This window comes from Suricata suricatta, chromosome 8 (genome assembly GCF_006229205.1).
Source record: "Suricata suricatta isolate VVHF042 chromosome 8, meerkat_22Aug2017_6uvM2_HiC, whole genome shotgun sequence".
NCBI lineage: Eukaryota > Metazoa > Chordata > Mammalia > Carnivora > Herpestidae > Suricata > Suricata suricatta.
In genome coordinates, this window is record NC_043707.1 from 11,813,059 (window position 1) to 11,838,585 (window position 25,527).

General features: G+C 56.1%; 2 protein-coding genes across 13 annotated transcripts in view; one reads left to right on the plus strand and one right to left on the minus strand.

Moving 5' to 3' along the window:
- Nucleotides 1–20,782, plus strand: part of NDE1 (nudE neurodevelopment protein 1) — a 44,193-nt gene extending 23,411 nt beyond the window's left edge. For 3 of the 11 annotated variants that reach the window (XM_029948926.1, XM_029948928.1, XM_029948927.1), the window contains 3 exons: nt 293–384; nt 1,281–1,432; nt 2,228–3,475. In XM_029948926.1, the coding sequence (XP_029804786.1) occupies nt 293–384; nt 1,281–1,432; nt 2,228–2,321 (338 nt within the window). In that variant the 3' untranslated portion in view covers nt 2,322–3,475. The other 8 variants (XR_003912225.1, XR_003912226.1, XR_003912222.1 and 5 more) reach the window with 8 other exon arrangements.
- Nucleotides 4,703–25,527, minus strand: part of MYH11 (myosin heavy chain 11) — a 120,990-nt gene continuing 100,165 nt past the window's right edge. For both annotated transcript variants that reach the window (XM_029948925.1, XM_029948924.1), the window contains 16 exons: nt 24,388–24,600; nt 22,836–22,980; nt 20,571–20,777; nt 19,140–19,244; nt 18,899–19,051; nt 18,441–18,689; nt 16,814–17,026; nt 16,262–16,474; nt 15,878–16,039; nt 15,373–15,501; nt 14,983–15,071; nt 14,408–14,531; nt 13,699–13,907; nt 12,705–12,813; nt 12,453–12,625; nt 4,703–5,395 (listed from right to left, as the gene is read on the minus strand). In XM_029948925.1, coding sequence (XP_029804785.1) covers nt 5,263–5,395; nt 12,453–12,625; nt 12,705–12,813; nt 13,699–13,907; nt 14,408–14,531; nt 14,983–15,071; nt 15,373–15,501; nt 15,878–16,039; nt 16,262–16,474; nt 16,814–17,026; nt 18,441–18,689; nt 18,899–19,051; nt 19,140–19,244; nt 20,571–20,777; nt 22,836–22,980; nt 24,388–24,600 — 2,626 coding nt within the window. In that variant the 3' untranslated portion in view covers nt 4,703–5,262. The remainder of the gene's footprint in view (nt 5,396–12,452; nt 12,626–12,704; nt 12,814–13,698; nt 13,908–14,407; nt 14,532–14,982; nt 15,072–15,372; nt 15,502–15,877; nt 16,040–16,261; nt 16,475–16,813; nt 17,027–18,440; nt 18,690–18,898; nt 19,052–19,139; nt 19,245–20,570; nt 20,778–22,835; nt 22,981–24,387; nt 24,601–25,527) is intronic.

Consider the following 25,527-nt stretch of genomic DNA (forward strand, 5'->3'; position numbering starts at 1 on the left):
TCGTGACCTGTACGGAATTCCTAGAATTTCAGGAAGCCTTGTTTGAATTTCGTTTTAAAAGTCATGTGTAAAGATGAACATACAGTACAGTCCTCGTAAGGCTGCAAAAGGTTGGTCATCACGTGGGCTCTTAGTGTGTTAGGCACAATTCTTGAGTGAAACGGGCAGCATGGGGAGGGCGTTAGCCCCCCCCCCCCTACACACACACACACTGAGGCTCCACATTAGGGACGTTAGTGCCCTGGCTTATGACCGGGGATCAGTGTTACGAGTGCTCCCTTTGCACACCCAGGTCCGGATGACTCCACGGGTGGGACCCCGCTCACACCTGCGGCCCGGATATCAGCCCTCAACATCGTGGGAGATCTGCTGCGGAAAGTAGGGGTAAGACCGCCGCCTCCCCGGGGACTGGTGGGCCCCCGGCCTGGGTTTCACGGCATGTGAGAGGGGCCCCCTTGCTGCCTCCTGTCCCCTTTAACAGAGACTTCCTGCAGCCGTGTCCCTTAGCGTCCTTCGAGCCCCTCTGGGCCTTGTTGACAAACAGCAGAGCTCTGACTCCGTCAGCCCTTTGATCCCTGCCCAGATCTGTCTATCCTGCCAGTTTCCCTTGGAATGCAGGAAACTTGCTTGCTGTCTGTGACTTTTTTTTTTTCTTAATTTGAGAAAACGGAGAAATGTTTGATATTTGCCCTTCCCTTTCAAATGAGGGAGTTAAAGACAACATCTCAGAAGTGATTGGGCTCCTGCCAGCCCGTCGTCAGCCAGCGCGTATTTGGTCAGAGCTGCACCTTCCTAAAAGCCTACAGCCCTTTTCTCATGGTTTTGCTTGTAGGTGTTGGTATCTGGTTTTCTGTTCTGTGAATGTGTTTCTCTCTCAGTGTTTTGCACAGTCAGGGCACAGCCTGGGGCGGTCTCGGCGCCCCCTTGGTTTTTATGGGGTCTGTGTCCAGCAAGGCACTGTCCTCCCACACAGGCCGCTCTGTGCACGTTTAATAAAGGCAAACAAATACATGGATCATCCCAAAAGTTGATTCCGTAATTCCCAGAGGCAGACCTGGATCGTTGGCAGGGTTAGTGATTTCCCAGGAAGCTCCTAAATGTCTCAGGCCAGTGGCTCTAAAAGTCGGAGGTACGGTGGATTCCTTCAGGGCCCCACCTTTGGAATGGCTGCCTACGCCACCCTTCGAGGACCACCGTGTGAGGTCATCACCTGCGTACAGGCATTGGGGAGAGGCGAGTCTGATCTTTAACCCGAAAGCTGAAAGCGTGTCTCTCTGCAGGCGCTGGAATCCAAACTTGCATCCTGCCGGAACTTTGTGTACGACCAGTCCCCAAACCGAACCAGCGGGCCCTCCTCGGGGCGGGGGAGCAAACACAGGGACGGCGGCGAGAGACAGCCAGGCAGCACCGGTGTGCCGCTGGGTGACAAAGGGTCAGTACCTTTAGCTGTGCACCCATGGTAGGAGCCTCTGAGCCCTGACCGATACCCCTGTGTAAAATTGCAGTGTTACGTCTGTGAACTTGACCCTCTACCCCCTCGAGACTGAGTGAGGTGCTGTCTTCCGGTTAAGGGCAAATGGCCAGGAAAAGGCTCGTTGCTAGTATTCGAATCTGCAGCCCCAGCTCCTGGTCACGCTGTGGGAGTGTCCTGGACGAAGCACCTGTTTGGGACTTGAGCTTTAAACACTGCTGTTTCCACTGGGTGGGGGGTGGGGGGGACGACTTTTTTCCTTTAGGAAAAAAAAAAATCTTTAGAACCTCAGGAAACTGGGACTAAATTCCTGCCAGACTCGATTCCTGACACCAGTCACCTGATGGGGAAAACACAACTCTGACAGCTTCGGGTCATTTTGTTGCTTGAGGAAAATCAGGACAGCTTCCAGACTGATTCGTTTTCTAAGCTGGACCGCCATCTTCCTGGCGAGTAACTTTGTTAGACGTGTGTGGCTGAAGGTGACGGGGAACGGAGAGTCCGTTTCCAGGGCATGCACACCCCTTCCCACCCCGTCGAAGAGGAGGTTCTGTAGTGGGTCTTCTGTGACCGGGTTTTTGTGTGGCCTTGGGACTGTGCAAGCCAGGTGGCCAGTGTCCTTTTCTTCATTTCGCAGGAGAGAAAATGGACCCAGCTCCTGACTCTTGCTGTTCCCTCCTAGGACTTTGGGGGCCCAATGCTAGCCAGTCTGTAACAACTGTCATGTCTGCCTAATCTAGTGTGCTCTGTCTGAAGGTTGGGAAAACGCCTGGAATTTGGGAAGCCGCCTTCAAATACTTCTTCGCCGTCGCTGCCGTCCGCCCAGGGTGTAGTCAAGATGTTGCTCTAGGAAACCCACGGAAGCCGAAGCCCCTGGTGTGTCAGTGCAGGAGTTACTACTTCTATTGCCCTCCTTAAACTAGGTTTTTGCTTTTTTTAAGTTAGTTTGAGAAATACGAGCAAACATACTGGCCACTGAGGCCGTCGCCCATGGCCCCCGGTAGCTGTCCCTGTGAAATGTGGTCTCATCGTCCCCAGCCTCCTGGCCTGTGCGTTGCAAATGGACAGGGACAAACCGGACCCTCTGGACAGGGCTCTGAGGTGTGGATGCTGAGGCCCGCCCCCCCCGCCCATCATTTTGAGGTTACCCGAGTGTTGAAGGAGTTGGGGGTGGTTTTTAATGACTAGAGATGCCTTAAAAATGGGATGTGAGCCCATCCCGCAAGCTCAGGCTGTCTTCCGGAACAAAGTGTCCGTGCTCTGTGGCACGGAAAGGGTCTGCGTACTGATACCGTGTCTAAGAGAGAAGAGTAGAATAGGCACGTGCCTTTTTAAAAAAAACACACGATGGTGTGGTGTACATCCGGGACTCACTCTGCCTCTCACTGAGGCGTTGGGAGCAGTGCTTGTGTTTCACAGAGATCTTGTGTGGACCAGGTCAGTGGAAACACCTGTGTCCTCTTGAGATGGATGCTGATAGGTTTCCTGGAGCGTGTGCCCTGGCCCCTGGGGGTGACCTCCCCTGACAGTCATTGGGGTGGCGTGGCCTTGTGAGTACAGCCCCTAAGAACAGAACTTGGTTCAAAGCCATGATAGAGTAACCATGAGGGCCTCAAAATAGGATTGAACCACAGGACCGTTGGTGGAAGCGTCCTTGTGAAAGAAGAAACAAGCACGGGATTTTCACGTGGATGGAGTGGGTGCTCAGCCCTGCCTGTCATCACCAGCTGGCTCACACTTTCGGAGGCAAGTTAAAAAGGACACGTGAATTCGGGAGCACGCACACAACTTAATCACCCTGTTACTAAGTTATTTTCCCAAGAGAATAGCAGAACTATCCATGAGTTGAAAATAGAACTTTTCAAGTGCTTTAGAAATTCAACAGAGAATTAATCTCTGATGCCCAGTTTGTTACCCTGGGGACATTTTAACCTGTATCGGGAAAAGACGGACTTCTATTTTTTTAAAAGAACAATAAAGTCAAGAGAAACTCAATTTCCACTAGTCGATGGTGTGGTGGTGGGTAAATGCTGCTTGTTTGTGTCTTGATGTTTGCTCGCATGGTGGCAAAAAGTTTGTCTTTGAACCAAGTAACCAAATATGAAAAACCTTGACTTTCAAAAAATTCCCCTTCAAGTCAGCTTCTTAGAAGTGTATTTGGGATACGTTTGTGTATTGTTGAGGCTACGTTCACATTTGGCCATCGGCTTGAGTTTTTCCGTTTCCGTATCTCTTCTCAAATGTATCTGACCTCACGGAGTCAGTGTGTGGGATCAGTTTATGTCGAATAGAACTTGGGCAAGGAAAGGACCCATCGCCTGGTTTTGCATGGCCCCCATAGTAAGAATGGTTTTTATGTTTTTAAAGGAAAAAAAATGGAAAGATGAACATGTGTCAGAGACTGTATGTAGCCTAAAATATTGACTCTCGGCCTTTACAGAAGAAGTTTGTTTAAAAAAAGTTTGGGGTGCATGGGTGGCTCAGGGGGAGGGGCATCTGACTCTTGATTTCAGCTCAGGTCATGATCCCAGAGTTACGGGATCAATCCCAGCATCAGGCTCTACATTGAGTGAGGAGTAGCCTGCTTGGGATTCCCTCTCGCTCCCCCCACCTCTGCCCCTCCCCTGCCTAAGCACCCATGCTTGCTCACTTTCTCAAAGGAAAAAAAAAAAAAGACTGCTGGATGAAGTCTTCTGTTTTAAGTTTAAAATTCAAGGATATCTTGGGGCGCCTAGGTGGCTCGGTTGAACATCCAACCTCACCTCAGGTCATGGTCTCACAGTTCATGAGTTTGAACCCCGCGTTGGGGCTCTGCGCTTACGGCTCCAAGCCTGGAGCCTGCTTCGAATTCTGTGTCTCCCTCCCCTGCTCATGGTCTGTCTCTCTCAAAAATAAATAAATGTTAAAAAAAAAAAATTTAAAGTCAAGGATATCCTGTATCCTTCACAGTATGTATGTATGAGTTTTGATTGATAAGGATGTTCTTCACGGTCAGGTCCTACTTGCTGGGCCTGGAGAAGTCCCCTCACACAGACTCACATGACCTCTCTTCCTTTTTTTTGGTGGTGGTGGGGCAGCTCTGGGATCTCAGACAACTTATTTCTCCTCCCAGGCCTCAGATTCCCCAGTTACGAACACTAACCTGGCTTCGTAGGGCCATCGTCAGGGGAGCGAGCACGCGCCCCATTCTCTCCCTCCGCAGCAAACAACAGAAGCGCTGACTGCGTCCAGTGATGTATAACCTTTTATTAGTGAGGGTGTCCGTAAGTACAGCCGGGGTGCGTCTACAACAGTGTAACCTTGCTCTCAACCCGCCGGGGCAGCGTCTCCTGTTTCATTCGTGTGACTACCGAAGGCACTTGGTCTCCGTGAACTGTGTGCGTCTGACGTGCGGTAACCAGGAGGGGGAGAACTCAGACAGGGGCCCACTCGAGACGTTGGAAGGGTGGACTGGTCAGGGACGGTCCTGGGAGCGGCACCCGTTCTGGTGACATTCTGCCCGTTTCACGTTTACTAAGTTGCCAGTGATCAGTTACTGTGGTTCTATTTTCCTAAAAACTCAAAATTTCTGCATAATTCACTGAGGGGGTGGGTGGGTGTGTCTGTGTCGCCTCTTGGGTTTTTCTCATTTGGTACATCACTCAAGACTCCCATCGGTCCCCCGGACGCAGGGCGGTGGGTTTTTTATATTCGTTGTGAGGGGGTGTCTGTGGCGTTTGGAATTTGAAAATCGATTTAGACAGTGCTGAGAGTCCACCGAGTTTGGGTTTGTTCTGCGTTTAGCAAGGTGTTCATTCACTGGCTTTGGTTCCATTGAAGTCTGCGTCGCGAGCGTCCACCTCCTCCTCAGAACCCTCAGCGTTTTCGATAACTCGACGTCCTCCAGACCTTCTAGAAGGGACAAAGGAGGTTTCGTTCCCTCGCCTGTGGGTGTCAAGAGAATACATGTTTCTTTAGTCTGGAAATCTCCCTTGAGCTCGGAAGAGGTTTTTAAAGGGACAGAAAACAAACACAGACAAACTGAAATGAGATGAAAATGTTCAGGTTAAAGTCCAGTGCTGACCCATTTCAAAGTCCAGTAACATTTGATCAGTTAGAATGGGGGGAAAGGTAGATTTTTCAGAGCTAGACGATCTGCCTTAAAAAGAAAATAAAAAGGCTTGGGGCGCCTGGGTGGCTCAGTGGGTTGAGCATCTGACTCCTGATATCTGCTCAGGTCATGATCCTCGGGTCGTGGATTAAGCCCCACACTGGGCTCCACACTGAGCATGGAACCTGGTTAAGATTCTCTCCCCACCCCACCCCACCCCACCCCACCCCCAAAGATTGGGCTGGTCTTCTGATGACCCACAGATTCTGTTCTGTGGACTTTTATTTGGAAAAGAAGAAAAAAAGAATCAAGTGGGGACTGACTCAGTCCCTTGGGTTTATTCAGAGCCCCTGGGGCAGGCGTGAGGAAGAGTGTGTCCCATTCTGTCCCCCTCTTTCCTCCAGAAGGAAGGAAAGGGGAGGGTGTTCAGTTCTCCGCAGGAAGGAGGTGGAAATGAGCATCAGAGGCAGCGTTGAGGGCAAGAGGCTGCCATGTGGGTGCCAGAGGTGTGCCCTCCAGTTAAAGCAACACAGGGCCCCCTGCTGGTGTGAGAGCAGAATTCTTGGTGTGAGTTCTCACAGGGCAGAGATCTTGTCTGATTTGTACTCCCCACACAGGCACCATGCATGGCCTATAATAGGTGCTCAGTCAATATTTGTTAGAAAAATAAGATAGACATGTTAATTTTAGGTGTATTTCCGCTCTAGCTGGTGGGACACCCCTGTCTGTGTTCTCACGGCTCCCATCTCTGAAGTGCCCGATGCCCTGAGTTACTGCCAGGGCCTGCCCGGTCGCCTGCAGGGGTGAGGCTTTGCTTACAAGGACAGGCAGGTGGCAGGAGGAGTCAGATCCACTTGCACTCAGCCCCCTCCCCAGGGAAGAGATGTCTGCTGTGTTTTCTGAGACACCAAATACCATGTTTGGCTCTGGCCATCTAGCCCTGTTGGACCCCAAATCGGAGGACATGTCTTCACTCATTTTAGAATGCCTAAGAGGAATGCAGACTTTGTTGTCATGACAAATGACCTGCTTGGCCACACAGAGGCTGGACTTCTAAAAGCCACAAGGGAGAGCCTGTCCCTGTTAGTGACTTAGTCCAAAGGGGCAACTCAGAGAGGTATGACTGGAGGCTAAAGGAAGGCCCAGAGCATCCTGAGTGCCGAGAAGGGTGCCCATCGTGACCCTGGGCTGGCAAAACCCGCCGAGGTTCAGAGAAGGGCACTTCCCGAGGGGCCGCGATCGGGGATGAATGCAGTTGCAGCCACCCCAGCTCAGGACCCAGGCCAGCTTTGCTCACATCAAAGGGAAGCCTGGAGCTCACTTTGCTTCACCTTTTCTCAAAGTGACCTTTAAAAAGCACAGACCTTTATCTCTGTGCTTTCCAAGAACCTGGTTTCCCAAGGAGGGTCTCAGAGCACAAGACAGAAAGAGTAGCCACTGCTCCAATATGTCTCTCCTTCTGCTTCTAGCCCTCCCGGTTCAGAACTCGATGGGGGCAGCCTGGGGCAGGCTGCTGTTCCAGGCTGCCGGCACTCCTGGCCTCTCAAGACAGTCTGTAAGTGCCCATATGTCCCTTGATCTAAGAGGTGAGTCATGCCCTAGGTCACTGTAAGCCCCTGCTCAGCCACCGGCCCCGGGAGCCTGCCTTCTGGCTCAGGTCCCCTTCCTAAAGGAACTGGTGTCCAACTCAGGCCAAGGTTGGCACCGGCTACACCAGTCACAGGAAGTAAGTAGGGGACCCTTTTCTAAAGATCTGCGAGGGTCTGAGCTGGAAGAGTCTGGCTTTGACTCTCAGCCTCCGAGAACAACGCCGAGGCACTAGTGTAACACCAGGAATCAGCACCCGAGTGTGAGCGTTTGATGTGCAGGGACTCCCTCCCCCTCCGAGAGTGGGTCCCCCGAGCTGCCCGGCGCACCACTCAGAAGCGGTGTTTTAGAGGCTGAGAACTCTTCCAAAAGCGCCGGCTGCTCCCTCGTGCAGCTTCAGGTATCTGGGCCGCGACAGCGAAGCCGAGACTCTCCAAAACACAAGAGGGACACGAGCCGGGGCTTGCTCGGCCTCCTGAGGCAGATGAGAGGAAAACCAGGCCCTGCCGCCTAACGTCACGTGTGAGAAAGCGGTTAGACTCCCACACACGTCAAGGCCTCTTCACGGTCACGTGAAGGGCCCTGCGTTCTCCCTGGAGTCTGGGGTGTCCTGTCCATCGCCCACTGGGAATATGAGCCCGAAGAGCCCTGGGCAAGGCTCTGTGCGGACCACGCTCGCCTGGGCGGGGGCCCAGCACGTGCCGACAGTGCAGGCGGCAGCCCGGCCTTGCTCGGGGCCCTCGTGGCCCCAGCGCCTGCAGAGTGCGCAGCCAGAGTGCATTTCTTTCGCAGACGTGTTCGTGAAAGCCCGGCCGTGGGGGCAGCCGGAGGCTGGGCTGTGGTCACCATGGACCTGTGTTCTATGAATTGTGATCTGTGGACCAGACCGGCCCAATGGAAGCCATTCTCCAGGAACGGGGCCCCACAGGAGGTGTCATACTCGCGCAGCACGGTGTCTTAACCAGACGGAGGAGAACAGCACAGCCAAGTGTCCCACTGACAGTGTGAGAGAGGCCCTCTTAGGCAGGTAAGAACAATCCTGGTGACACACGCAGCCTCTTAAGCACTCGTCAGCACGCGGTGACAAGGACACATTTGGTGCCATGTCAGATGCCCAAGCAGGAGGGAGGGAAGACGGGTCAAGAGATGAAGTCTTCCGGTACTGATCTTGGCTTTGGTAAAAAGAGTTTTGAACTCAGATATCCACGCCTTCAGAGTTTGCAGGAATCCCACGGAAGTGTGTGAGGGCCCAAAAGGGGGTCGCAGGGGACAGAGGGTGGGAGGGTGGAAGGAAGTGGAAAGGAGTGCAACACACATGAGCCACGAAGCTGCAGGCATGGTACCTGGTGAGTCATTGCGGAGTTTCCTGGGGGAGGGGGCCTCTGAAACAGAGAGAGAGAGTCCCTGGTGGTGACCGTCCGAAAACAAGAGGGCGTTCGCTATGTGCCCGTGCCCGTCAGTGAACTCATTCAAGGCACTGCTCCGTCCACCTTGCACAGAAGCACCGGGCACGAGAGCTCTTGGAGAGGCTGGCACACGTGAGCCATTGTTTCAGCTAAAAAAGCCCATGTGTGGTGGCAGGGGCGGGCACAGCTCTTGGACAGGGGCTTGTGCTGAGATTCACGGGGTTGGTACAACCATGAAACTTGCTTTGCATTTCCTTGTTCACTGAGAGCCGGCCACGTTCGCCAACCTCACTCAGAGGTCTAGTGCTTGGCTATAGGTTTTGCACCCAAACGGGACTAGGAGGCGGTGGGAAAGGACGGCCTGTCTTGGCCCTGCCTTAGGGTATGCCCCACAGGACCGTGAGAAATGGTCTGCTCCATCCCGGCCTGTGTGCCCTGCGAAGGGTCAGCGGTCTGGGGCAGAATCCATGAGGGATGTCAGCATGCTCTAAGAGAATCACGGGTCCTGAGCACAGGGAGCGGTGACAGCTAGAGCCGGAGGGGCTGACTGCCTCCCCTCACCCTGCCCAGCACTGAGGAGGGCGGGGTTCAGTCACCAGCAGAGCAGATTCCAGGGGGGGGTTTTGTCTGGGTGAGGACAGCGCTCTTGCTGAGTGTCATCCGGGGGTTTCTCCCAAGCCCCTGTTGGACCTGAGTAGTGCTATCTTGTTGCCGTGCCATCGGTAGGACCCATGGCCCCTCACTAGCGTGCATGCTCTGGGGTCCCCTTCCTGTACTCTGTGCCCCATGCCAGCCCCTCTCCCCCTTCTGAACGGGGTCTGGGCTTTGCTCTTGTCACATGCAGGGGTGCTCAGAGTCTGGAGTCGGTATGGCACGTGCTGTCAGGTGGTTCCTGGGTGCCACTGGGTAACTCAGTCGCACAGTTAGAAAAGCGTTCCCTTTGCCACGATTTTTAAAACGTCTGATTATGTCAGAAACGGTCTCTGTGGTGCTAACATCATCTTCTGTCAGTCCCTTATCAACTGAGAAACAGGCCTTCTGGTCACGGTCCTCAATTTGAAGGCACAGTGGGTAGAATCCACTCATTAGTGTGTTGTTCTCACTGTACTTTAATTTCGTTGTGACCTGGTGATGGTGGTTTCACGATACAGGGATGGCAAACTCTATTTGCAAATCGACAGGTGTGTGATCAGACCAGTTAATTTCAAGGACAATGTGAAGTTAACAGTGGTGCGGGTAGAAAGAGACTAAGGCACCGTGGCCAAGGTGGTATGAGAACGAGGTGAAACATCATCTCTGGCTCCGTGATGGAAGGTTCGTGCCCAGCACTGTCTCAGACACTGGGGACGAATAAGCAGACAGAACCTCCGTGCTCATGGGACCAGAGTGAAGGCTGCCAATGAGATACGTACATAAACAGCAGGTTACCTGGTGGCAGGTGGGTAAGAGAGAGAACTGCAGGCAGTGAGGCTGGAAGTTGGAGACAAGGTCACGGGGACAAGTAAATGCTGAGAGAAGCGAAGCAGGGACCCAGCTCTGCGGGGAGCTGGGGGAGAGTCTTCCACGCAGCGGGAACCACCAGGACAAAGGTCCCAAGACAGCGTGTGTAGAGTTGGAAGCTCATTGAGGAAGCAAGGGACAGAGATCACCTAGGGCCTGGTGCGACCAACTGTCATAAAGTGTTGCTTTCAGTCTGAATGAGGTAGAAGCCATTGGATGGTTCCAAGCAAAAAAGGGCTGTGACTCTCATCCATTTACACAGGATCCCCCTGGCTACCATGTGGAGATCAGACTATCAAATAGCATCAACAAAGGCCCAAGAGGAGACAGTGAAAGTTATCTAGATGGTAGGAGAAGGTGGGTTGGCCCAGGATAGCGAGAATGGATGGGTTGTGGATGTGCAGTGTTTTTAAGGGAAAGTTGAGCAGATTCTCTGGCAGAGATTGGGTGTAAGGTCTAAGGGAGAGGGGAAATGAAGTATGAGCACAGGTTAGTGGCCCGGGTCAAGGTGGCTTTATCAGTCCAGTTGCTGAGCTGGAGAAGGCAGTGAGGGAAGCTGACTTGGGGATGGAGGGGTCCCTGTCAAGGTGTAAGCTGCCTGTGAGGCACTGAGTGGGAAGGGCGAGCGGGTCTAGGGCTCCAGGGAGAAGTCTGGGCCAGGAAGTCAACGTCGTGGGTGGAACTCAAAAGCCACCAGGCTGGTTGAGATCCCCTAGGGGTGAGCAGAGATGGAAATGAAGAGGGAACCAAGATGGTGCCTTGAGGCAAGCCAACGGCCAGCGGGCTTTGAGATGAGGTACCAGCAGAGGAGATGAGGCAAGACAGCCGGAAGTGAAGGAAGAAAACAAGGTGCGGGTCCAGGAGGCTGCAGCTGAGTCGGGTGAGGACTGAGGACTGACCATTCGCGTTTTGCAGTAAAAGGGAACCAGGGGGTGGGGCTCAGAGGCCCTCTCAGCTCCTGGAATGACTTTGTTGAGGTAAAAATGGTGAAAAGGAAAAGGGTAAGAATTTGTGGAGCAACGTCCCTGAGTGAACAAGAGAGGCAGGTCTACCAGATGGCTTGCCCGTGGTGGGTGCTAGATAGTTCAGCCTGGAAATGGGAACAGAGTGGAAGAAGTGAGAGCAGCTGCAGGGAGGTGGTTTGATGGGGGAAATGAGAGCTGGTAAGGAGGGGTGGGCATGAGTTCGCGGGGAGAGAGAGAAGTGGAGGGCTGAGGGGAGTCTGAGCTCCAGGCAGCACTGAGGGAGGCCCGCTCCCTGGGGCGCTGGAGAAGGCGGGCATGGGCCGGCAGTGCACTCGTTTGCTTTTCTCTGAGCGGCAAAAAGTGGGACGTCTGGTTTAATTGGGATTGTGTTGTCACTAAGCGCGTACATCAAAGCAGGAGGGGGACAGGGGTGTTGAGGGCACGTGCAGGGCAGACTGACGGCCGAGCATGGGCTTGATGCCAGGCAGGAGTCGGCGGTGTCTGCGACACGGGCTGAGCACTCTGGTGGGGGGAAGACCCTGAGGGGGACTGAGGAAGCAATGCCTGATGGGCAAGTTAGAGCTAGTACAAAGGCCCGTGGGCTGGCAGGCTCACAGAGGAGACAAGGTCAAGGGTCTGAGAGGCTGGACCACCCCCCTGCAGGGGTGTGGGCGAGTGTGGCAGGAGGCTCGGGGGCTCAGGCCTGCAGGGAACCAGTGGAGGTGGGAAGGAGGCCTTAGGAGCACGGGGGTCGCCTACCAACTTCATGCCCAGAGGTACAGGGGTGAGGGAGAGAAAACAGCCCTGGTGAGGGCAGAGGTTCTCGACCCCAGGTGACTGGGCACCATCTGGAGACATTTCCGGTTGTCACAATGCAGAGCGTGCCACTCAGCATCCTACAATACACTGCCAGCTCCTGTGACAGAGAATGATCCAGGCCCAAACAGCAGTAGTGAGAGAGACCTGATTCGACAAGGTGGTGAAGACAAAGTCCAGAAAAGTCCTGGAGAGAAGGGACTTGTGCCGTGAAGGTGGCAGTAAGGACACGGATTCAGGAAATGGGCGTGTACCTCCCCGGATGGGCTGGGAAGGGAAGCGTCGTTAAAGAAACCACACGAGGGGGCACCTGGGTGGCTCAGTTACGTGTCTGCCTCTTGATTTCGGCTCAGGCCATGATCTCATGGTTCATGAGATCGAGTCCCATGTTAGGCTCTGCGTGGACAGCCTGGAGCCTGCTGGGGATTCTCTCTCTCTCTTGAAAAAGAAAGACACACACAGAGGGCCCCTGGCACATCCGGGCCTGCTGGCATACAGTGGTGCCGCATCCGTGCAGGCGAGCGGGCAGAGCCTGGACAGGAGCAGGCTGCTGGGGACGGGCAGCCCTGTGCGCCAGGAAGGAACGCCGGCGGCGGCACCGAGGCCCGTGGCCGTACCTGAGCTTGCTCTTGAGTGCGTTCACCTCGCGGCCCATGGCCTCATTGCTCTCCGTGGCTTCGTCCAGCTCCCGCTGCAGCTTCCTGCGGTTGGCGTTGATGCGCTGGGACTCCTCCTCCGCCTCCTCCAGCTGCCTCTTGAGTTGCTTGACCCTGGCGTTTCCTTTCTCTGCCTGTCAGGGAGAGGTCTGGGGATGAGCAGGGGCGCCGCGAGGTCCCTGCCAGGCTGGGAGAGCCACCGCCCTGAGTTACCTGCTCCTTGTACTGCTCCGCCATCTTGCGCTCATCCTCCACCTGCAGCAGGACCTCCTTCAGCTTCTTGTCCTTCTGCTTCAGTGACTTGGTGGCTGCCTGCTTCTCTCTGTGTACAAGGGCGGGGGGTGCAAAGTGGGCATGACCTCCTTGCAGCCGGCGTGTAGACCTGACCAATGGCTCCCCCTTAGTGAGCGTGTTCCCTGAGGAGCCCCAGATCAGGGTTCACTCCCCAAATCAGATAGAGGAGCAGTGCTCCGCCTTCAACCCTGGTACCTGCCACCCCAGGGGCGAACCTCGAAGACACGCTTGGGGAAGGAGGCCGGTCACAAAAGGACTCAGACAGTGGGACCCCACTTATGTGAAAGAGGAGAGCCCGGAGACCCATGGCTGCCGAGGGCTGGGGTAACCGGGGGGACAGAGAAGGGGTATGAGGTGTCTCCGAGGTGAGGAGAGTGTTCCGTGGTGGACGGTGCAGAGGGTGCAGCTCTCTGCGACTGTACTAAGGGCCACTGGGTTGTACATGTTAAAAGGCTGAATTTTCTATGGTCTGAGTAAGCAAGAAAGCCACTATCAAAAAAAAAAGAAGAATGGGTTGGAATCCTTGTAATGCGGTGGTCACAGATGGGCCGTGACCTCACTTTCTCTTTATCAGTGAGAAGTCTGACCGTATTTGCGCGTGCCGAGCGGGGGTGGCTGATCTGGACCTTCCGGGGTAGCCGTGAATGTGACATCCCGTAGACGCAGGCCAGGAATAGCCAGTGTGCTCGCCGCAAGGCCCGTGGACGTCACGGAGGATCCCTGCCACTCAGAGCTGTGGGGAAGGGCCTTCTCGGCGCCAGGCCTGCCTGCTCCTGGGGCTCCTCGCATGGTTGTGGCCCAGGGGCCACTGGGCTTAGTTCACAGCCAGGACGGGGCCCCCAAGAGCCTAAGCCCCGACCGCCAGGGACTCGCTGGCCAGCAGGCTGTTCTTTGGAGCCCGCGCCCCACGTACCTGGCCTCCTGCTCCACCTGCTCCTCCAGCTGCGCGATCTTGGCCTCCAGTGCCGCAATGGTGGACTTGAACTTGGACCTGACAGCGCCCTCCATCTCCTGCAGCTTGCTGCGGAGCTCCTTGTTCTGCCGCTCGAGCTGCTGCCTCGCGCTCTCGTTCTTCTGGGCCGCGCTGCGCTCCGTGGCCAGTTCGTTGTTGAGCTGCTCGGCCTGGGGAGGACGGTGAAGGGCATGAGGTGGAGGGCACAGGAGCCAGGGACGGTCCCCTGAGATGACAAACGTCCCCTCTGGCCTCCAGCCTTGGTGGGCTGTTGCATGGGTCCCTGGGGCTGGAGCACCCAGGAGCCCTCCCTGCTCCTCCGGCCACCAGCTCCTTCCTGGGCCTCCTGGAAGATGCAGCGTCCTAGGGCCACCCAGACTGCCTGTCTCTAGGTCACACGGCGAATCCCCAGTGCCTGTCGTACTGTCACTGAGTGCTCACTTGTGTGAGGCCAGGGAGACAGCAAGCAGGAGACCCCCAGGGCCCTTTCTCCAGACCCACGTAGTCTGCCGGAGGGAGCCAGACCTACACTGGCCGCCTGAAGAGAGCGTGCAGGTGCCAAGAGCCGATGCCCTTCACCCCTGCTCCCGTCTCTCCACTCTCCCCCACCCCAGCCTAGGCTTGTAGGGGAGCTGGCTGGGGCCGGTGACAGGGTGGAGCCGGCCCGCACCTGCTGTGTGGCCTTCCGCACGCGGTCACTCATGGCCTCCATGTTGCCTTGCTCTTCCTCCAGCTCCTCTTCCAGCTGTGCAATCCGGGCCTCCAGGCGGCGCTTCTCATCCTGAAGTGTGTTCCTAAGGGAGATGTGGTCGCGTCTGGGGCCCCCACCTCCCTCTGGCTTAGAAAAGTCCCTCTGTGTGGAGGTGTGATGTGAGGCCTGCCAGGTGCCCTCCTTTGTAAAAGAAAACTGAGGCCCAGAGAGGCTGAGAGACTTGTCCAAAGTCCCACCACTGAGAAGTAGGGAGCCGGGACTCCTATCCAGTTGGTACCGGCAAAGCCGGGCCTGGAGTAAAGATGAGTGCTCTCCTCTCGGGTGTCCCCCGCTGCCCCCTCCCCACCATGCTGTTCATTTAGAATGAATCAAACCGGCTACATGCTCAAATGGGGCCAAGACCCCTGTGACAAGCACAGCTGGACACTGCCATTTTCAGGAGCCTCTCCAGAGGAGCTGCCTCTCCTTCCTCCTCTGAGCCTAGGACCCCTCCTCCCTACACGGCCCCACACCTCCCCGAGATGACCCCATACCTTCCTGAGACGCTGCTGGCCAGCTCCTCAGCCAGTTCCTCCTTCTCCAAGTCGGCCTGTTTGCGAGCCCTCTCGGCCGCAGCCAGGTCCTGGACAGTGTGGGGAAGGGAAGGAGGAAACCGCTTATCTGCCAGGTGCGGGCTGAACCCCAGGGAGAAGCCACCTGCTCCTGGCCCCCAGCAGTTGCTATGGCCACCCCAGAATGGCTGGGCTGCCTCTGAGCTCAGGGGAGGCCCTGCATGTCCACGAAAGGAGAAAATCCCACGTCTGTGCCTGTTATTACTCTAGGGACCCGCCTGTGTGGAGGGCCGGGCAAGGGAAAGAGATCCGTGGGTGCCAAGGGCTCTGCCCACGATGCTCCCAGCTGAGGCCCACAGGAGAAGGCTCTACCTCCTGGAGCTGCATGAGGTCAGCTTCTAAGCTCTTTGCTTTCTTCTCATTCTCTTTGGCCGTGGCAAAGATCTCGTCTCTGGAGGCACGGGCGTCTTCCAACTCTCTCTGGAAGTCCTTCATCTGAGCCTGCGTGAGGCAAGAGGAAGGACAAGCCAAGAGGTCCTTACTCACCGTCCTGCCATGGCAGCCCCTGGAAGTTCACAATGAACCACAGACAGGTCCCGGGGGCATGGGCCTTGCCTACCACCACCTCACACGGCCAGCTTGCAGTTCGGGGGCACTGGTCTGGCTGGACTCAGCAGACCTGACACGTGGCCATGTGGTCTGAGGGCCGTGGCCACATGCCTGGCAATCGGGCCTTGCCCAGGGCGGGACACAGCCCCCAGAGGCTAAACTCTGGTGGGAAAACACCCCCTGAACACTCGGGCACCCATGACAGGCCTGCATCCTGCTGCTGCTGGCCGGACGTGGCCTGCCTCCGCCTGTGCCCAGCCTCACCCACCTGCAGTTTTCGAAGCTGCTTGATGGCCTCTTCCCTGCCTTTGATGGCCGAGTCGGCCTGCAGCTCCAGGTCCTTCAGGTCCCCTTCCAGCTTCTTCTTGGCCGCGGCTGCCAGAGCACGTTGCTTCCTCTCATCTTCCAGTTCTGTCTCATATTCGTGCAGCTGAGCGAGGAGGAAAGCGGGCAGTGCTGGGCCGGGCCGTCCGTCGCAGGCCCTCCCCCTGCCGCAGTCGGCATTCAGCAAGCCCCCCCACAAGGTGGGTCTGCCCCTCCCTAGGGTGCAGGGGGGTGAGAGAACCAAGTCCCCACTGGGCCAGGAAGGGAGAGAGGAAGGAGGGAAACTGGCCACCCTCCCTCCCTTCCCCGCTCCCCCCGACCCAAGTACCTGTCTCTGGAGCTGCCGCCGCTTCTCTTCGTTCTGCTCATCCCGGGCCTGGAGGTCGCGCTCGAACTGGCCCTTGAGGGCCTGCATGTTGACCTCGAGCCGCAGCTTGGCGTCCTCTGTGGCCTGCAGCTCGTCCTCCAGCTCTTCCAGCTGCGTCTTCATCTCCTCCATCTGCGTTTCCAGGGCCCGCTTGGACTTCTCCAGCTCATGGACCTTTCACGGGAGGGTTGGCTTCATGAAGATGGTCAGGTGACCCCACGGTGACCGGAAGCGCACCAAGGTCGGACACATGGCTTTTGCCCCCCGCGGGATGCATGGCCAAGAGTCAAGACCAGAGCCTTCCTCTGGGAACCCGGGACTCAGACCCCACCCCCAAGTGCCATTTCCACCTGTCCCCATCTGTGTGACAGACGGAGGGACTGCCTTCAGTCCCAGTGATCCTGTCCCCGTGCAAGCAGCTCAGAGTGCCTGCATCCCGCCCCAGGGACTGATCCATCTTGGGGAAGGGGGCCGGTGAAATGTGAACCGGAGAGCCGGCGAGGGGCCACTTACGTTCTTGCCCACATCATCCTTGGAGCTGACCAGGTCCTCCATCTCGGCTTTGAGCATTTTGTTGGTCCTCTCCAGCTCCTCTTTGGCTTCCAGGGCCTCCTCAAGGGCTCGCGCCAGGGACAAGGCCTTGGTTTCCTTTTCCCTGGCTTCTGCCTCCGCTCTGTCCCTTTCATCCGCGTATTTGGAAGAGATGCTCTTCTCCTCGGCGAGCAACTACAACACAACAGAAGCCCCAGCGGTGAGCCGTCGGCCTCCCCGAATCCCGCTTCCTGTCACTGCAGCTGTGTGCAGGGCAGGTGGAAGTCATTGCGGGATCTGTGTGAAGAGTGGATACGGGGCTCCCTCCTGACTTCTAGAAGGACCTTCCTCAGAGCCAGCCTCTGCGGAGTCTTTGTGCCTGAAATCACTAGCGCTGCCCGTGCTGGTTCGCACAGACCGCTAGTGGGTCACAGTGACATTTAAGTCCTGCCGGAGGCCAATCATCGTTGTTATCACGGCCACTCATCTCCAGCCCTCAAAAGCGTCCTCTGCGCCGGAGTAGGGAAAGGGTGAGCGTGAGGAGAGGCATTTCACAGAACACTCCGGGCTGACGTATCTCATCTGCACAGAGAACTGCGTAGTGTGTACACGGAAGCCTCCCCAAACCAGGCTTCGAGAAGTGAGCCAAGACAGGTAAGCAATAGGGGCCCCCAAAACAGCACAGTCAACCACATGGTATGTGAGAGGGAAATAAATGAAGCCCCCTCGGGCCCGCAAGCCGCTAAAGGAGCAGCAGCATGAAGGCAGTGAGGACAGGCCGGCTGCCTGGCCTGGAAAGGGGCAGAGCCAGCACGTCCCCCCCTCTGAGCCCAGGCCGGGGGGGGGTGGGGGTGGGCAGCGAGCCCCAACACCTCTGGCCCCGGCCTCCTGGAACAGTCCCTGGATGGATTTTGAGGAGAATCCCACGTCACTTGCAAACCAAATCGGCTTTGCTAAATCTGAGTAACATATTAAAAGTTGGCATTTTCAGGGATTTGGGCCACACGGGCGTTTTATGCATTTACCAGAACTCCAAGGAGCGTATCCTAAGACTTGTGCATTTCCACGTATATACGTTTTTATCTCACAAGAGGCAAAATCATATGTTACAGAAGAACTCTCGTTAAGACACTGAGTGCTGAGGTATGGGGGGGGAGGTCTGCACTTGGCTTCGAAATGCATCCAAGGACAGATGCGGTGCATCTGAATTTGGCAAAACATTAAAGATCCAGTCCACGGGGCGGGCATACAGGTGGTCGCTCTTTAATGCTTTCAGCTTTGCTGTGCGCGTGAAATTCTCCATCAGGAAATGTTAGGGGAAAGTGACATCGAAAGGGTAGAGACGTTAAATTACTTGGAGTATTCAGGAGACACTTGACAAATACTTGGGGAGTAAGTGAAACAAATCTCATCCCTTATCGGGGCTAGAGACTAAGGCATCCCTGGGGTCGCAGGTGGCCCTCGCGCTGGGAGGTGTCAGGAAGTCACGTCCAGGAGCCAGTGCTCTCCTCGCTCTGACCCAGAAGCCCTGGTGTGTCACAGTCCCCCAAGGCAAGCCACCCTTCCTTGGGAGGATAGGAGACAGCGACATGGCCCCACCAGCCCCTACCTGATCGAACTTCTTCTGCTTCTTTTCCAGGTTGGACACCAGTTGCCGCTGGTTGTCCAAATCGACGACCAGGTCGTCCAGCTCCTGCTGAAGCCTGTTCTTGGTCTTTTCCAGTTTGTCATAAGCAGCTGCCTTCTCTTCGTACTGCTGGGTGAGGCCTTCGATCTCCTTCTGGAACCGCTTCTTGCCCTCTTCCAAGGCCTCCACCGTGCTGGCAAAGTCCTGCAGCTTCTTCTTGGAATCAGAGAGCTGAAGTGCGGTAAGAGGAGGGCCACGGAGTGAGTCCCTTCCCTGCCCCCACCCTGAGAAGGGACCACCTGCCCCTCCTGGAGGACACTCAACAGCAGGGGGAGCCCGGGAGCCAAACACAATGGCGCCACGCTCAGCCACAGCCATTCTGAGCTCTGCACTCCCCCTCCCGGCTTAGGACTAGGAAGGCAAGGGCACCCTGCCAGCACCTGGATGTTCAGCGTTGAGATGTGACGCTCCAGGTTCTGTTTGGCCTCCATCTCCTCATCCAGCTGGTCCTGCAGGCTGTTCCTCTCATCCTCCAGCTGACGCAACTTGGTGGACACGTTGAGTTTCTGCCGGGTTTCTTCTTGGAGCAGCTCCTGTGAGGGGACACATGGAAGTCCCAGGGCCCCACCCCCAGGAAGGCCACAGCCCAGCTCCCTCTGGAAGACGTGGCAGAATACCCACCTGGGTGTCCTGGAGCTGGGACCCAAGGGATGCCACATCCTTGGCCAGTTTTATGGCCTTGCCCTCAGCCTCGTTGAGCATCCCTGTGACACTCTCCACTTCATTCTGAGGGTGACAAGAGACTGTGGTTAGAGCCCTCTAGCACGGGATCCTTATTAAGTAAGAGAAGCCCTCTTGACTCACAGGATACATGAGCTTTGGGGCCTGGTCATGGCCACTCCATGGCCCCCAAGGGAAGTGTGGCACCTACAAGTGGGGGAGCCTGGCTCTAAGAACCTCTTAGAGTCCCAGACTGTATTGACTGGTCCCTGATCCCATTAAATGGGGCCTGGGTCCCTGCCAAGGTTGGCAAAACTGAAGCAGTGGGTTAGAGCATCCAGCCAACTGGCCTCCTCCCTGACGCTGGAGAAGAGAATACAGGCAGCCCCTCTCCCTGCAAGGGCCCTGTTCCCGCCCCCCGCTTCCGCACCTCTGCTCTGTGTTCTGTCATTGACCTTTGTGCCCCAAAGCAGAGACACAGACACTCAGGGTCAGAAGCCCCTGAGAACTCTCCCCTCGTGTCTCCGGGCAGCTCTTTCTGGAGGCATCCGCCGACCGTGCGTCCTCTCCCACTTAGAACGAGGACGTGAATGATCTTGACCCCACTCCTCCAGGACACTGCCGGTGAGACAGAGCCCCTGCGCTCAACCGCATGTAGGAAGGAATCCTATTTAATGCCTCCCCTGCCCCTGGTCCCCGACTGTAAGCACATCAAGTATTTATCACAAGTCTGCCAGGATCCCATGAATGGGTTTCAGGCCAAATGTCGAAGTCAAAACTAACCAAGACCAAAGGCAGACCTTGTCAGTGCTCAGCTTAAAACCCATCAGTGGCTTCCTGCCACACAGAATAAAGACACACATACGTATAATAGGGCCTCAAAGACCCTAGGTCATCGGGCCACAACCTTGTCCTATCGTGTACCAGGTTTCCCTTGCCAGCTCAGCATTCTGGCTCCACTTCCGTGATCTCTTCTGACTTCCCACTAACTCCTGGGCCTTTGCACACGCTGCCCCTTCTGCCTGGTAGATTTCTGCGTATCTCAGATGATACCGCCTCCTCCCTCAGACCAGACCCCCCTGTTACATACACTGTCGTTGTGCCCTCATTCATGGAATTATCAACACCCTTCCCTCCACTAGGTTCAGTTCTACGGGGGCAGGGACTGTGTCTCTCTTGCTGTTGTATCTCAGGGTTAAACACGGTGCCTGGTCTACAGCAAATACACCTGTACTTGCTGAATGAGCAGATGAAGGCCTTGAAGCTGTGACCTGAAGAGGGACACCCTCTCGACTCCTCGAGGGACGTAACAAGATGGAACCAACCTGCTTTACAGCCAGAGAGACTTCGGCTAGCGGGGGAGGGCTGCAGCCGAGGGCGCCGGCGGCTCACCTGCAGCTTGTGGACCTTGTCGTTGAGCTCGGCCCGGGCCCGCTCGCCGTCGCTGCACTTGGACTGCAGCTCCTGCAGCTGCACCTCCAGCTTCTTCTTCTTGTGCTCCACCTCCTGCTTCGCCTGGCTCAGGACCCGCAGCTCCCCGGCCAGGTCCGCGTTCTCCTTCTCCAGCGTCTGCTTGTTCTTGTCCAGGTTGGCCTTGGCCTGGGGGCGGGGGGGGGGGGGGGGGGGGGGGGGGGAGCGGTTTCGGCTAAGAACCCCACGCTCTCACTGGCGGGTCTTCCTCCTGCCCATCCCCTCCGGTCAGGGAGGTCCTGGGACCCATGCGCGTCCCCTCGGGGGAGAGACACAACAGTGGGGGGGGACGCACGGTCACCAGGAGACACTCTGTATTCTGCTCTGCTGCAGCTCACAGGCTGCAAACCAGCATTCCATGAGCGACATCTCACCTAGCGTCCTGTCCTGTCTGACCTATTCTTTGTTGCCAACAGCGAATAAAGAAGGAAAAAATCTGGATTCCAGCTTTGTTTTTAAAAACTCTAGTGTTCTCTATCGTGACAGGTCATGGTTACACAAATGCATACATTTGTCAAAACTACTTAAACTGTAACAGTTAAAACTGGGGAGTCTTACTGCACAGACCTCAGTCATTCTGCCTTTTAAGAAACAAGCTAGGGGCGCCTGGGTGGCTCTGTCACCGAAGCGTCCAACTCCGGATTTCGGCTCAGGTCACGCTCTCACAGTTCATGGGACTGAGCCCCACACCTAGCTCTGCGCTGATAGCTCGGAGCCTGCTTGGGGCTCTCCCTCTGCCTCTTGCTTCTCTTTCTTTCTCTAAACAAACAAACCCCAAGCTAAAGAGGAACATCATCCTCAGTGGGGCAGAAGCGAGAGCGTTCCCTTAAGATCAGGGACCAAACACGGCTATCCATTCTCCTCATGTTTAGTCAACATAGTGCCGGAAGGGAAAGCCTCGTTCTGTGGTGATACTCAGCAAAATCTTATCTGTCCAGAGAATCAATACAGTGTCAAAGGTCAGCATTCTGCTCCCACTTGACAAGAGGACGTGAGCAAGAGTCCTTTTATGGTCTGGCAGGTACGGGGGGCTCCGTCTGACCCCACAAGTACCGGGCACACAGTCAGTGCTACCGGAAGGACTGGTGCCCGTCACTTTCTTGTACAGGAAAACCTGAGATCCTCACAGAAGAGGCGGGAAGGTGCTCAGTAAACCAGCTCAGGGAAGACTGGTCCCCTTGGCTGGAGAGAGAAACCAACGCAAACTCCCGACAATGTTTGGGTAATGCTTCGCCCATGTACTCCAGCGTGGGGGAGGGGGGCGGACCTAGAAGGTGCACCGATGGGGGAAGCCTTAGGGCTGAGGGGGGCGTGACTCAGATCTTTAGGGACACCATCCGATGTCACAAGCCAGAAAAGCTCACCCCTGGGAATGAAACACAGGGAAATCCTCCCAAGAGATAGGAAGTTTGGGGTGTAAAGCATGACAGACTAGAGCCATCTAACTGCCTTGAACCCCACACACCCCAAAGAGCCAAGCACGAGAGAGAGAGAACCGTTAGATCCAGTCCTTCTCAAACTGCTGCAGGGCTGGCTTCTGTCCTTCAGTCAGCAGAGAAATTAAGATCGAAAGCATGTTCTCCATCTTAAGCGATCCAGAAACTCTTCTGAACTGTGGCTTGGCTGGGTGGGGGCAGGTGGGGGAGGGGCATGACGGTAGGCCCCGCCCTAAAGAGGGCAAGGGGTGCGCCTACAGCCTCACTGCCTGGGTTCAAATCATGGCTCCGCACTAGCTGTGTGACCTTGGGGGAGTCTCCTCACCTCCAGACACTTTTTAAAAAAAATTTTGTTTTGGGGGGGGAGGGGCAGAGAGAGGAGGAGACAGGATAAGCTGTCAGCACAGAGCCCAACACGGGGCTCGAACTCTCGAGCCGTGAGGTCATGACCTGAGCTGGAGTCAGATGCTTAACTGACTGAGTCACCCGGGTACCCCCACCTCTAGACACTCTTGCCCTCAGTTGCTTCATGTGTAAAATGGGCGCAGCAGTACCTATGTCAGAGGTGATAGGAGGATTCATGCACGACGAGCACGTGATGAATGCTGGCTGCCACCACGGTCACGAGGCTCTTGCGCGGCGTGCTACTTGCCTTAGCACAGACCCGGATGTGCGGCTCTGTGAGGCGGCCGGCCCCTCGTTCTCGTGCACGCGCACCCACACGGACATGCGCGCGCGCACCACAGCTCACCCGCTTGAACTGCTCCAGCTGCTCGGTGAGCTCCTCCACCGCCTGCGTGTGCTTCTGCCTCATCTCCTGCACCTGCGCCTCGTGCGACCGCGCCTCCTCCTCCAGGGCCTTCTTCAGCACCGTCACCTCTTGCTCCCTCTTGGCCCTGGGCGGGGAGAACACAGCCATGGCAGTCGGGTGGCGACTGGGGTTCCCCTCCGACAGTGCTGTGCAAGGGAGCGAGGAGGGCTCTCCCAGGACCCAGAGCCCCAGTGTCTCCATCGTCCGCCCTCTCTGGCTGTGTGACCTCGGCTGAGTCACCTAGCCTCTCTGGACCTGGCATTCCCTCTGCTGCAAGGTACAGAGCCTGTTACCTGCCCAGAAACTCTCCAGGCCAGCAACTAAATACACCAGACACTCAACATCTGTGACCTGCAGAATATTCCTCAAATATTAATATTGGCTCTTATTTATTGAGCTTGCTTACTATATGCCAGGGCCTGACCTAAGCTTTTTTAAAAAAATGTTTATTTTTGAGAGAGAAAGCACAAAGTGGGGCAGAGAAAGAGGGAGACACAGAATCCAAAGTAGGCTCCAGGCTCTGAGCTGTCAGCACAGAGCCCGACACAGGGCTCGAACTCACAAACCGCGAGATAGTGACCTGAGCTGAAGTCAGACGCTCAACCACCTGAGTCACCCAGGCGCCCTGACCTAAGTTCTTCATAGACATCATCTCATATCATCTTACGGGTGACTCTTAGGGGCAGATATATTAATTTTTCCAATTACAGATGAGACATCTAAGGGAAGAGAGCCTTAGCCCGTGTTGCTACATCCACTGTGTGACAGAGCCAGAATCTGATCTGGCTTTGAGCCCGTCCATTTGAAGACTGCACTGAGGGCTTGTCTGTAACATTGGCCAGGTCGGAAGGGGGCCAGAAAGCTGCTGGCCTCTAGGCCAGGTGAGGGGTGTGGCACAAAAGCCAAAGTGGGGGAAATCCACCTCAGAGCAGGGCACCTGATGCAGGATGCATTCAAAATGCATCTGTTTGTTGAATGAGTAAGTGACCTACTTTCACTGAACTCAGCATTCATGATCTAGCAGGTGACCTGTCTTTGTTGTGGGTTGGTTGGGTTGTTTGGGGGTGTTTTGTTGTTGCTGGTGTCTGTTAGCCCACAGCAAATCTTAAAGACCAATCCAACAAATGTTATTTTAAAATATATCACACGGGCACCTGAGTGGCTCAGTTGGTTGAGCTTCTGACTCTTGATTTTGGCTCAGCTCATGATCTCCCAGCTCGTGACTACTAGACCTGCATCTGGTTCCACACTCAGAATGCAGAGCCTGCTTGGGGCTCTCTCTCTCTCCCTCTGTTATTCTCTGCCCCTCCCCTGTGCTTGCACACTGTCCCACAAAATAAATAAACTAACAAAAAGACCAAGGCAGTAACTGTAGGGCCCCGGGACCCCTGTCATTCAGCAGTTGCCCTAGGTCTGCCCCTTTCCACCAGCCACTGGATGCATGCAGCGGGGCAGGGGTGGGGGTGCGGGGCTCCACGGGCTGGTCTCCCACCTGAGCTCCTGCTGGGTGGCTGTGCTGTCCAGCGTGTCCTCCAGCTCCGTCTTGAGCGCCTCCAGCTCCTCCCCCAGGTCCCGCTTCTGCTTCTCGGCCTTGTTTCTGGCAGCCCGTTCCGAGTCCAGGTCCTCCTGGAGGTCTGAGATGTGACTCTCCAGCTCGCGGATCTTCTTCAGGGCATTGTTCTTCTGTGCAACCTCGTCGTCCAGCCTGCCGGCGACAGAGCCCCACAATGACGCCCCCGGGGTCTCTGGCCCCTGGGATCTCACAATGTGACCAGAAATTGTTCCCTGGAACCACATCCTCATGTTCCACCCATGTCCCTGAGACACAGGGGACCCCTTCCTGCTAGCCTGGACTGCGTGCAGATTAGGACTTATCTGACGTCAAAAACCAGACTGTGGTGAGTGTGTGTGTGTGTGTGAATCAATGCAGAGCATGGCCCCTGACTAGCAAGGCACCTAGTACACAGCAGGCACTTAATAGATGCCTTGTGAACATCGGACAATTATTTCTTCCTAGCAACTGCTCGTTTTCCTTCTCTGCTTTGCTCTGACAGTGGCTGAAGGCCTGCTCCACGGAAGGTGCATGGTCAAGTGCTGCTTGGGGAGGTATTAAAACCAGGGCCCCCAGTGTGGGGGCGGCAGCCACCGTGGAGGCAGCCACCGTGGGCCAAGGTGGGCCGTGAGAAGCATTGTCCGAACGGCCGGGAGTGCGTGAGGACGTTTGGAGAAGGCAGCTCCCTCCCGACACATCGTGGAGCCGGGCGCCCGTTCTGCCATGACGGATGGAAAGGGAACAGCATGAGAGAGGGCACAGAGGCAAGATTCCGCAGGGCAGGGGAGGTGAGATCGTACTGAGCTCGGGAATGGGGAGCAGTTCAGAGAGGAAGCTACAGGGTCCGCTGGGGTCGGGCTGTGCAGGGCGGCGGGGGGTGAGGGGGCTCCGAGCAGCAGGCCGAGGCAGCTGGCCTTCCCGGCACCAGCCAGGTGAAGTTGGTGGTTCAGCGCCCTAGCGCCTCCCGCAGTTCATGCTGAAACAGAGAGAGCTGGCCAGGGGGGCCTGTCGGAAAGTTCTGGGGCTTTGAACCCAGCTCGGCCCCTGAAAGACTGTGTGACAGTCGCATGTTCCTTCACC